Source organism: Lytechinus variegatus, chromosome 1 (assembly GCF_018143015.1).
Source record: "Lytechinus variegatus isolate NC3 chromosome 1, Lvar_3.0, whole genome shotgun sequence".
Classification (NCBI taxonomy): Eukaryota; Metazoa; Echinodermata; class Echinoidea; order Temnopleuroida; family Toxopneustidae; genus Lytechinus; species Lytechinus variegatus.
The window spans coordinates 40,923,731-40,937,281 of record NC_054740.1 but is presented as its reverse complement, the minus strand read 5'-3'; the positions used below and the strand labels follow the sequence as shown (position 1 = coordinate 40,937,281).

The following is a 13,551-nucleotide window of genomic DNA, read 5'->3' as shown; positions in this document are numbered from 1 at the left end:
TCACACTCCTCAAAAATGAAGGTCTGCCAAGTGAATAAAAAATATATGCATTGCTTATCAAACTATTAGAAATGCAACTGTTAAAATTTCATTAATATTACTAATTTATTTCATAAGTTTCCAAGTCGAATTAGTTAACAATCCTAACTTTAAAAAAATCAATATGGTAGTCTCTTTCCATGGACCATTTTTTAAACCTTTTTCATTATTTTTGTGTCACTCTATTATGGATTTCAATGTTATGCCTTATTATCATGACCATGTTCATATCTTTTTTTTTTTAATTGTGTAAGATTCAGCCACTGGCTGCGAGATACAATTTGAAATAAACCATGAATAATAATAATAATGATAAAACCTAAAATAATATCTGTAAACATCCATCCAATTTCATTATCATTCATGATTTTCTCTCTGCCAAAATTGAGACAAAGAAAAAGAAAGAATGCAATATTAAAAAATAAGAACGTACCTCCTTAGTTTCGTTGAGATCTTTCACGATTTTAACAAACTGAACTGGAAACATTCCTTCCTTGTTGTTGCATTTACCAACCAACCAATCAGCATCGATCCTCCTGACGAGAATGATGATGTCATCAGTCTAAAATGATAAAACAAAAACATCCATATCTTATCACTTTTGTAAAATAATTAAATGAAATAACACAAGCTGGAAATCTACATGTATATAACCTAACTTTTCTTGTGAAATAGTGCATTCTTAATACAGATTTATATGAATCATGAAAAAGAAAACAAATAGTGAATGAATAAATTAATCACTCCAATAAATGAACTTTGATTAGTATGAAAACTGAATCAAAATTAGTATCAATCATATGAAAGATGCATTTTTTTAATCAAATGCATGAATATACAAGCCTCCGGTGACCCACTCTGTCAGTACATAAATCACATGGGAACTGGCTTGAGATAGGACTTTGACGATAACCGCTTCCAAATATTGGAATAGGTCACCTTTGACTCTCAGACAATCACCATCAGTCTCTATTTCTCAAATGGAATTCAAAACATTTTTGTTCTTTTTAGTTCAGTGACCCTTTAAACATTGGATAAAAATTTATTTGAGACAAGTTTGATACCTTGAATGAGAGTTCATCGGCCTCAACTCCTTTATAATCAAATGTAGCAACAGCATGGGGTTCAGATCCCTGGTGACAAAAGAAGAAAAATACATATAAAAAAGATCATTTAAAGGGATGGTCCGGGCTGAAAGTATGTATAGCTTTAATAGAGTAGAATTCACTGAGCAAAATGCCAAAAATTTCATCAAAATCGGATAACAAATAACAAAGTTATTGAATTTTAAAGTTTAGCAATTATTCAAATTTTTTCCTCCAAGAACTAGAAAAAATTGGATTGACAACTGTTTTAGTGCATTAGATATTTATTGCTGCAACTTATTTCATTAGGAGAGACATATTACACAAGTATGAAATAATTGTGATTTTATGTAATGACATATAAAGAAAACGGAAAGTGGAGATGTGACATCATGAGCCCACCTAATGAATATTCATGACTATTTTCACAAAATATTGCTAAAGTTTAAACTTCAACAACTTTATTATTTGTTATCCGATTTTGATGAAATTTTCAGCATTTTGCTCAGTGAATTCTATTCTACAGTATGTATTAAGATATAAATATTTTCAGCCCGGACCATCCCTTTAATGATGAGATATAGTGACTGAAAATATGTGTACATTTCTTAAAGGTCAAGTCCACCTCAGAAAAATGTTGATTTGAATCAATAGAGAAAAATCAGACAAGCTCAATGCTCACTCACTATTTCTTTTTTTTTATTGTTTAAATTATACAATATATCAATTTTTATGAATTTGACGATTAGGACCTCCTTGCCTGAAGCACAAAATGTTCAAATAATGTAATTCCACGTGTTTAGGGAGGAATGAAACTTAATTTCACATGACAATGACGAGAAAATACAAATATTTCATATAATAAAATACAAAAGAAATAGTGAGTGAGTGATGTCATCGACTCTCTCATTTGGATGTAACTGGCTCGTTCATATAACTATTTTGTTAAAAATAAGCAAAACTTTGAAATGTCATAACTTTCTTATTTCACATCCAATTTTGATGAAATTTTCAATGTTATGCTTGTTAAATTTTTCTCTTTTTATTCAAATCAAGTTTTTGTTGGAGTGGACTTGTAAAAGAATCACATACAAAATTACATCTGGTATATTATTGAATGTGCAGGTAAATTTTTGAATTTTTAAATGGTATTTCATGAACATCAATTACATAATGAACGGTGGAGCTACTAGCAAGTGACATTTAAAAAAATAAAACTTTAAAATCCATATTTCTGAATTTCTGATACATAGATTTTCATCACATTGCCATCGACATAATTCTTTCAATTTCAGATAGCTTTAATTTTCAGTGGTCTTTTGAGCATTTCGGGGTGGGGGGGGGGGGCAAATCACCCCCAACCCTCTGTAATTCTTCCCCTGATAAAATGAAAGCCAAGGGTTCTTCCTCTACTGGGAAATATAACATTTAACTTCAGACCCTAACAGGTGTTGAAAGACAAGGGCAAACTGATCTAAAAATAAGTGACTCATACACACTGTAGTATCACACTTAACCACATTCTAATTATAGACTCTTGCAAACTATTCTTAGATGATTAGTATTCCCACATCACCCCTTTAAAGACTGTAGGCATAAGGAGTCTACATGTACAAAGTCATAAAAACTTCTGTATTCAAACAGAAATGTTGAATGGAATCATCTTTATTTATACCTTAATATAGAGATGATTAATATTTCTACATCACAACTTTAAAGAAGGATGAGTGAGTCTACACAAGCATGGTTACTACAATATTCAAAAAGAAATGTTTGTGAAAAATAATGGAATCATTTTATTATTTTACAGATGATTAACATTTCCACTTCACCCCAAGAGATAAAAAACAAAGGAAGAACATGGTAATGATAATCACTGTATTATTTTCTTCTACCGATGAAAAGTAGTTACATGTATGCATCACTCCTTCAGAGAAAAAAAAACATGTGAAGAAGGATGACTGAGTGTACAAAAGCATGGTAACTTTTGTATTCAAACAGAAATGTTTGTGAGAAGTAATGGAATCATCTTTATTCTTTAAAAGATGATACATTTCCACTTTACCCCTAAGAGACAAAGAACAAAGGAAGAAGGATGACTGACCTTCAATATACATAGTAATGATAATCACTGTCTTTATACAGAAATATTGATAATTATTTCAGAAATAATGGCATCATCTCTATTCTATCTAAAGATGAAAAAAGTTAAGCATCACTCCTTCAGAGAGAAAAAAAACATGCAGAAGGATGACTGAGTGTACAAAAGCATGGTAACTTTTGAATTCAACAGAAATGTTTATAAAGAAACAATGGAGTCAGATTATTAATATTACCTCTAAAAAAATAAAGATCATAGGATAAAGGATGAATGAGTCTATATAAACGTGGTAACATCAGTATTTTATACAAATATGAATAATGGAATCGTTTTTATTCTCATAGAGTATATTAATACTTCCACATCACCCCTTAAAAGAACATAGAACAAAGAATAACTAGGTCTATATTTTAACATGGTTAGCTCTGTATTTATGGAATCATTTCTATTTTTAATATTTTATTATTTCTGTACCACTCCTCAAGGAGATAAAGAATGTACATGTAAGAAGAATGACTGAGTCTATCAAAGCGGTATTAAAACTTCTGCATTCATACAGAAATATTCATGTAACAAATAATGGAATGTACATACTGGTTGGCTCAAGTTAAATGTTCACTACATGAATAAAAATGAAAACTTTGTTTCTGTTTCATAAGTATTCATGGCAAGTGCAATAAATCCTTAAAAGACTATGTACACATACTATGATGTATCTGTGACATGATTGAGACTTACAATGTACATGTATAGCATGATGTCATGTTTTTTTTTTTGGGGGGGGGTTATTATAAAGGTACCGGTGCGAAAAAACAATTTGTTTCACTGCAGACTTCTGCACAATCTGTTTCCAAAACACTGAATGTATATTCATTCAATACGACAAAAAAAAATTATCATTTCATTATAATGGGTGCCTTTGGGAGGGGTTACAAGGAACTTGACTGCAAATGTGAATTACAAATTTATAACAAGATCTTGTATTGAAACCCTGTCTATAAAAGGGAGACAAATAGGTGATCTTTATGACCACGTTCCTGTAATTCAATAGGGGAAATTTCAACCAAACTTTTGGTTCATTGACAACATTGCTAGAAGCAGGTTTGACTGAATTTGATAGTATGATTATAAAGTTGAAAGACATAGGGGGGGGGGAATAAATAGTGATCCAAGCAACCAAGCTACTGTTTCCTGTTTCACTTCGCTCTCATTCTCAAGAACCAAATTCAATTTCAACAGAATTCACAAAAATTGACAATATCATTAAGGAAGCAGGTCTGAAGGGTAAGAGATGGTTTACAAAAATACATTGATAAGAATTTACTCATATATGTTTTTAATTTATAAACCTTTCTCAAATAATAGAGGGAGCTGTCTTGACAAGACTTAGGATTTTTACAGCCATACCTAATTTCAATACACAACAGTAGTGTACGCAGATTGAAGGGGGGGGGGTTATTAAAGGGGTTCAACCCCCCCTCCCCCTTTCAAAAAGCCTATACCCAGATGGATTATTATCTAATAATGCTTTATTTCATTATTAATTGCATACTTCTATCCAATTTCTTGTAAAAAAAAATTTTTTTAATTGGAAATTAATAAAGTTGAACTTGAACTAGATTAGATTATGTCCAGTATCTATGCTACTATTTCTGTTTATGAGTATAAAACTCGAGCAAAATACAGAGTTCTAATACTAAGTGTTTTTAAATTATTGATACCTCAAATGTCATCATTTTTAATGCATACCTGTGCACATGTCATTTGGATAAAAATGAAGAAAAAAATGTATGGGAAATGTACCGCACGGTCAGATTGCTTAAATTGCCTTTTGTACTTGACACAGCGTAAAAATAATGAGCATTTCTGTGCAAATTGATTTCTGCGAGCTTTACAAATCAGGACAGTGCTCACTCAGTCGTAACATTCTGTCACAATTTCTTCTTTCATTTGATAGATGAGACCAAAATAAACCCAAGAAATTATGTGAGAAAATTATCCACATTTTGTATATTTTTCAGTTCCCAGGACTTTTTCAAAGAGTAGCTTTTTTATTGATACGCGCTGTATACTACCCAAAATGAGTGAAAATCTAACTGAAACTCTCATTGGACATAAATGGTAATCATTTTGTTTTTCCTTATTTACTCATTCTACATGTATTGTAGACTTGGGTTGTTCTTACAATGTATGGACTCAATTGTGTTACAATTACACAGTTCTTAACAACAATACAAGTATGTACAAAAAGAATGGTAAATGTGTACGATGTACATGATCTTTTATATTCAGTCACAGAAAACTAAATAAGGACAAAAACATTGGAACAGGATGACGGATAATTAATATTGAATCATTTCCTGATCATACACTGAAGGTAGGCGTGTCTGTGTAGTAGAACTACAATGTAGTTCAAGGATGCCAAATGATTATAATCTCTCTACAAAGAGTGTAAGTACAGCTTTAATTAGTGGCAGGTATACTTGACCTTTACGTTTTGTCATCTTTTTAATATAGGAGTCTGCAGATATAGGCCTACATGTAGATGCCCCCCTTGCTCTTTCTCTCTCTCTCTATCGGTGAATGTGTAAAATTATTCAATGTTATATGGGTTTTCCTTCATAGCCAAAGTCCTATACTTATGAAAGTGACTGGTAAGGATTGAAGAGTGAAATCATAAAACTCCTACTGCAAGGTTCGTTCACTGTCATTCTTATTTTCCATTTCTTTATACAGTTCTTACATGTAAATGGTTTGTATCACAAAAAGTAAACAAAAGAACAAATATATAATTTTGCCTTGGAAGTGTGAACTACTGTACACACAATCATGGAATATTAAATACCTTGATATTTTAATACATCATCTTTGAAGTATTCATTAAATATTTTTTCTGGAGGTTTTTTTCTTTGATTCAAATCTTTTAGATAATATATTTGTTAATAAATGAAATTATTGATTCGTTACTTCACTTTGTAAAAAAAAATGTAATTCAGTTCTCAGTTTCAGTCATATAATTTTCTTTTAATCTCACCAAAAACACGGGTCCGGTATATTTGCATTTGGGTATACAGTATATTCTAATTGAATTTTCCCCCTATTAAAATAATATGCATTGATTTCCTCATGCTGGTAAATGTATAAGGGTCTGTGATAAAAGACTATTAAAGGCTTCTAAATTCAATCAAAATTTACCCCTAAATCTTGACTACAGTTCCTACATGAAAACTAAAGAAGACATTTAAATCATCTTTAATAGCAAAATAACTTATCAAAATAGAAGTGATTGGTAAACTCAATTAACATCAAATTGATACTTCAAAGAAAACCATTAAAGAAAGGAAAGTTTCATTTACTCCAATGGCATGAAGTTTGCATGTATAATAGACATACATATACATGTAGTGTAACTTTTTTTTTCCGAAGGGAGGGGGTCGTTTTCCCGAAGAAAAATTTGACAAGATCATTAAAAAAAATGGTTTTCAACTAAAAATTAGGTAGATTTCGTCCACAAAAAAATTGGTCAAGGACAAAAAAAGGTCCTCACTTTCAAAAGTGGGTGGGGGGCACACTTGTGTTTTAAAAGCATTTTTACATTACAAATTCTAATTGTGCCTCTCAAAAGGGGGGCTTCAAGCCGGCTGTGCCCCATACCCCCACCCCCGTGGATCCGCCAGTGCCCTATAATATGATACGAACAACAATTTGAAAGACGTAACTGCAGGATCATGGGTGCGTTTTATAAAAAAAAAATCAGAGTAAACCCGTTTCCAATCACAAACACAGAAGAGGGACGTTTTGAAAAAAAAAGTTTTTACAGGATCACAGTCAAACAAAGTCAATAGCATCGTTACACTGATCTGAATCATGATTATACGACATCATTGTGCCATGCATGTATAAAAACATTGTGTTATGAATAAATACCTGTACATTCACAAATGAATGAATGGATGAATGAATGATATCTTACCATATATTTAGCATAAAGTGGATGTCCTGGTCCGGGCCTTGGTGGTAATTTCTTGGATGCCGCCCCTCCACCTCCGCCTCCTCCTCGTCCTGGGCCTTTGGGAGCATTCTTTTTACCTACAGGTACAACAAACCAGGTCAAAGTCAAGGTCAATGTAAGATGAACAAAAACTTAAATATTGCAAATATATGAAAACAAAAAAATCAAATGTTGAACATCATCAATAATGTTGTTAGAACATCAATAGAATGATAGATGTAAAAGAACACATATTGGTACCTTGTATTTTACGTATTATTATTCCTTGCACACAAAGGCCTGTATTCTGAACTCGGGTTTAAATCAAACCCTGGTTTAAATTTGTGGTTAACTATGGCGAACTCACTGGGGTACAAATCCTTAGCAGTACACTTCAATTTTATTAACTCATATGACACCCAAATTGTCTGAGAATGATAACTGAAGTATTTTGATGTATTTTCTTCATTATAAAAGCAAAAGGAAACAAAATAGTAGACATTAGAAATATACATGTACAATATAAAGATAATTATTTAGACCATGGTCTACATGTACATGTATTTATTAAAGTTAAACCTGATTTCAGAATACTGGCCTATAAAGTGTACATAGCTTAATGCATATTTTTCAGGTTCAACTTCTGGTCTGAGGTCTACACACAGCATTGGATGTCCTACCTTTCTGACTGCCAGGACGAGGAGGTGCTTTCCTCTTTGGTTGTAGGCCGCTGGGCCTGGGTGGTGTACTCCCGGCAGACCGGGTGCCATGGACGGCGCTGGGTCTCGCCGGAGCCAGCTTCTTCATCGGAGGACCACCGACGGGCTGCATTTCGTGAAGGAAAATACAACGAGGTTCGATTTTACAATGCTTCCTACTTGGACTGTACCTGAATTCTTGAATGTACTTTAGTTCATGTAACTACAATCTCTTCCTGTATTGAGCAAGTTCGGGCAGCACAATGTGGTAAATTTCTTTTAAAATGGCAACAGGAAGGCAAAAGGAAATTCAAAGGAAAGATAATAATCAGGCATATGCTCAGTTACAGGTATGATATGCAAATTGCAAAACATAAATAGGCTGCGTTTCCCAACTAATAATTTACTTAGAAAGGGAAAGTTCACCATGTCCTCTTTGGTGGTTTCAATTCTGCACAAAAAGCAATTGCCCATATTCATAGAACTTAAATAAGTCTGGTTATCATCAACTCCTACCTAAGCCATAGATTACTTATTAAGTTCTGTGAAAATGGGGCCAGGAATAAAACTACTTGTTCCTTTTCAAGTTCTCATTAATCAAACCAAATCTTACAATCCTTGTTAAGCCATTTGTTATTAGTGAAAGTACACCGGTATCATTCAAAACAAAAATATTGTTAGGATTTTTTTAAAGAAAAAAAATTACAGACTAAAATATGAGTTGTGTATATCTAATACATTTGATTAAAAAAATATCAAGATCTTTTATTTTGAAAAAAAGTTACAGCTACCTTGATCATCTTTCTGTTGATACCCAATGCTGAAATTCAAGACATGTGTTTACCCATTGACAGGGGGAGCACTTCATGAAACAAAAAGCCAGTTAATATTTTTCAATAACTTTTGTTATAAGCTACTGAAATCCTTGCATTTGATTGGCTCAGAAAATAAATAGTCATTGAAAATCATTGACAAGATGCTTCATGAAAAAACTCCCCAGGGTCCCATAACACAAGGGTTGGCGATTAATCGTACGCTTGATTTTCACGATTGATTGTACATTGTAGTCAATGGAATCAATCATAGAAAAATGTCCTACCATCATTTAAACCTTTGTGTTTAACACAGGGCCTAGGTCTCTCATCAGCATGAGTAGAAGTTTCTTTAATCAATAGAAATTAATTTTTTTGTCCTTCAAAATCTCTTTTTGGCAGAATTAAGCGAAGGAATAACTTGGTATTTCAATTCAATGGTACTGTCATGACCAAACTAATTTCTGTAAGTTAACTGTTTGATTTGTCACTTTTTAATCACCATACGACCAATTCGGGTGTGGTGAAATTACGTCACAGACCGCAAAACCACACTTACTTTTTTGGTCACTTGGGTCTGGGGGGGGGGGTATTCTGAAAAGTCTCGTAAGTTTCCACTTAACTTTCCTCATAAGTTACCCATTTCATGGAGCACTAAAGTACCTCCCAATTCGTAATCTGAAAACTCTATTTTAATAGCGCTCAAATAACTCCCTTTTTTAGGCCAGTCCCCTACTGAGCCGAATTAGCCAATCAAATGCGCTCTTACAATGTAAAATTTTCTACTAGCGCGCAGTGTTACTTCACTTTGCTGGCTTGCAGCGCAGCGCCCAGCTGCTGCAGGTGCACTGCACCACGATCTTAATACAAAGAATTTTTGCTGAAGAATAATGCTAAAAGTATTTGCATCAGAGATTAGAGGTTCGTTATGTTGTTGAAGTTAACTGTTGTCTAATTAGCCCTTTCTCTCTCATTTATTGTACCTTTGTGCATTGCTCTTTATTTTTGAACGCATTCTGATGTTCACATCCACCTATTTGAATCCGTTTGAAGCTTTCTTTCTTTTTTTTTTCTTCTTTGTTTTTTTTTCATATTTTATTTGCTTCTGTCTCGGGGCCTTGATTGGGAGGGGGGAGGGGGATTCTTCTTTAACTTAATTCCTACTTCTTTTAAAAATATAATACTTTTCATTTAAATGAGAAATGATCTCCAACAAAATGCTGATTTGAATAAAAAGATTTTAAAAATCAGACAAGCATAATTTTAAAATAGCCGAAATTTTATTGGATGTACAAAAGTGACAGTTAAGATTTCATAGATGGGGAAAACGATGGCATCACTCACTATTACATTTTTTCTTTTGTTGTGTTTTATTCTGTGAGGTAATATTCATTTAAATACTAAAGGGGTCTATGCTTATTTTTATTGTCGGAAACAAGGTTTGATTCACCCCTGAACCCCTCAATATTGTCAAAATGATGCGCAAAAACAAAATACTTTATGATGCTAATAATAAAATAAAATATAGAAAAATAATAGTCATATTTCCCTATAAGTACAATTTCTGTTTCCTTTTTCCCTCTTTTCTAATTTCTTTATTACCAATTATAGTCCCTATTCCTTATTTTACTTGTTTCTACTTGTATGTACCACCTTCTTTCCCTTCTTCTTTTTCCCTTTTATACCTTTCTGCTTTATTTTCTTCCTTCCTCCTAATTTTGGTCACAGTATTAAACCAATTTGGTGATATTTATACGAAATGAAAGCCACATTTAGCAAGAGATGATGAGACTTAATGGACCTCATATCACAATTATCCTTCCCCTCTGGAAAGTCCGCTAATTGAGTGCTATGAGACTTTTCAGAATACCAAAAGTCTCGTACACGGTATAAGCAACGAATGTAGAGGGCAGCATCACCCAAGCATGTTGCTCTATTACAGGAAGGTCAACTCCGCTCGAATTTTGTGACCACTCTAAAAAATAAGGTGGGTTTTGGGGAACTTTGTGGAGTAATTGAGCGCTTATTGACCGCTAATTGAGCTTTCAGAATACCGCCCCTGGTATCATTCCACTGAGAAAAAATTTCGCCCTTCCCTTTTTCTATCATAATATTGTTTTATTGTTGTCGAAAAAATATCAAAGAATATAAACATACACTCATACATGTACATATAGGTAAATTATTAGAGTTTATATTCACAAGTATAATACATTTTCAAATGTAGTATCATTCATGACGTCATGAATTTTAATGCAGAGCTACATTGTACATGTATATCAGGCAAGTTTTTGTAGCTGGGTAGCAAACTTACATGTATCCCATGCACAACAATAAATGAAATCGTCAAGACTCCTCTTAGTTTTAGGAAGCTGAAAAGCTACATAGTTTCATATTCTGATGTGTGATTGCAGTTAATTATTCATCAGCCGCTGAGGCTGTTACTTTTACAGGCTGCTGGCCATGGGCGCAGCCGACCAGGAGTAACTTTATCCTGGGCAGTTTAAACTAGGGGGTTTCGGTTTCTGTTTATTGTAAAAATACGGTATATGCACATCAACTTTGTTACCGTGCCCTCTGTCGTTCTTCTCTTGGTATGAATGAATTGGTGTGGTATAACTGGCCCCACCAAAGTACAATGGCTGAGCCCCTAATATTATAGAAATTCTATTGCTTCTCAGCTAATTGCAATCTACATGTAATCTCAAGATGCTGACTTTGAGTTTCCTGCTTCCATCAAAATCATTTAAACTACATGTATTAAAAAAGAGAGCGCTGCAAGAAAATATTTGCAATCGATTACAAATTTTATTTGCAAAATTCACAAGTGACAAACTAATTCTTAACTTTTAAAAGCAGATCAATTTATACATGTACTTATTGACGCAAGAACCAGACAGTAATCAACTGCAAATTTGCAATCAAGACTTCTGATTGATTTTAAGACCTAAAATTGTCCTGCATTTAATTGCAAGTTTCTTGCAACACCCCATAAAACTAACATAGATTGTGATCTTACCCTTGGAGGGGGCTTGCTCTTCTTCTTCTCTTGCTGATCTACTGCCGGTGATGAAGATCTACTGTTACCCGCATTTGGTCTGATAATGGTGGGTTTGATCCTGCCTCCAACTCCACCCTGAGCCTTGGACTTGGGTAAACCTGGTGGCCCAGACTTGACTGGTTCCAAAGGATCAAAGTCAATCAGCGAGCTTCCTCCTTGAGGCTTTGTCTTGGAAGGTGGTGCCCTTGGAGCTGCTCTTGGAGGGGCTAAGTGGGTTGATTGGGGCTGGGGCGCAACCCTCTGGGGTTGAGGGGCTACCCTCTGGGCCTGAGGCGCTACCTTCTGACGTGGGGTGGGAGAAGGAGGGGGTGGGAGACCTGACATGAGATTTGGTTGAGCTGGGGTATTCTGCTGCAACGGCTTTGGTCTGGATCTGGCCGAAGGATTCTGCGGTGGTGGCGGTAGCCCTCCTCCTTTGCTTCCCATCATTTGAGCAAGCAGATCCATTGAGGATTGTTGCTGATTGCTCGGTTCTGCAGTCCCTGCCATATTGTTCTTAACATTTGTGGTTGCAAAGTCAGCTGCATGTCCCAACTCCTTCGCCGTGACATTATTGACAGCGCTCTGACCAACTTGACCCGAGACGCGTCCAAGAGCTGCTTGCTGTTCCTGGCTAGCATTCACATTGCCCTTGTTGTTGTAGGCAGATGCAAAGAGACCCCCAACACTGAAGACATCTTTGGCACTAACATTCTTTGAGGCATCCTTAGCAACATTCCAAGAGAAATGAGCAGCAGCTTTCTTCTGCTCCGACGTAGCTGTCAAGGATACGTTTCCCTCTGTGGATGGTGAAGATGAGGATGAGGAACCAAACAAGCCGCTTAACTGATTAAATGCGGAAGATGATGATGATGTTGATGATGATGTATGAGGGGTTTGGTTTGAAAATGATGCGGGCTGCTGCTGTGGCTGCTGTTTGTTAGTGCTACCGCCAAACAGGTCCCCAAAGGAGCTATAGCTCAAAGGTCTATTTTTGGGAGTGGCATTCGGCGCTGGTACCGATACAGGTTTATGTGCAATCTCTGGTCTCTGAGATGGGATCGGTCTCTGTGTTTCCACCTTAGTTGCATTATTAGTCTGGTTAGGTTTGCTGGAGATGTTATTTAAGTTATTCATCATCCTACCATGAAGCGCCGCCTGCAATTGCTGTCCTAAGCTACTTGGGGCTCCATCATTTTGGTCCATGTTTATCACGCCAGATTGTTGGCCAGGTTTCATGCTAACGTCCTCTCGGTTGGGCTCTGGTGTGGAGGGAGGGAGAGGGTGCACATAGGCAACTTTAGGACGATTGGACGGTACAGGGGGAGGTACATAAGCTCCTTTGGGCCTTGATGTAGGCAGTGGTGGTGGTGCACCTGCAGTGAGTATAAATAAATGAGTTGCCAAGAGTGAACCTTGCTGACCCCCAAGAAAGTGTCGGTTAGAAAGAGAAGAGGTGAAAGAAATTCAAAACAGATGGACTTCTACTGTACATTAAAATGTATTTCATATTATAAATCATCCAGAAACCAGAGAGTCAAAACTTGTAAACTTTTCATTTACTTTATAACAGTATTTTGCATCCTTTTAAGATTGGTGGACTTCTACATTAAAATGTATTTCATATCATGAAACATCAAGAAACCAGAGAGTCAAAATTTGTAAACTTTTCATTTACACATATTAAGTATTTTGCATTATTTTAAGACTGTGATTTATCGTGCAAACTCAAAATATTGTGATTGCTTCTGTAGGAACAGGCCTTTATAAACCTCAGCAAAATCT

At 34.9% G+C, this 13,551-nt stretch overlaps 1 protein-coding gene across 1 annotated transcript in view; it reads right to left on the bottom strand.

The window, feature by feature from the left end:
* LOC121414122 (SH3 domain-containing protein 19-like) overlaps positions 1-13,551 on the bottom strand; it is a 46,304-nt gene that overhangs the window by 12,491 nt on the left and 20,262 nt on the right. Inside the window, exons 3-7 of the mRNA XM_041607191.1 lie at positions 11,746-13,142; positions 7,897-8,041; positions 7,199-7,314; positions 1,104-1,172; positions 473-601 (exon numbers count right to left, since the gene is read on the bottom strand). Coding sequence (XP_041463125.1) covers positions 473-601; positions 1,104-1,172; positions 7,199-7,314; positions 7,897-8,041; positions 11,746-13,142 — 1,856 coding nt within the window. The remainder of the gene's footprint in view (positions 1-472; positions 602-1,103; positions 1,173-7,198; positions 7,315-7,896; positions 8,042-11,745; positions 13,143-13,551) is intronic.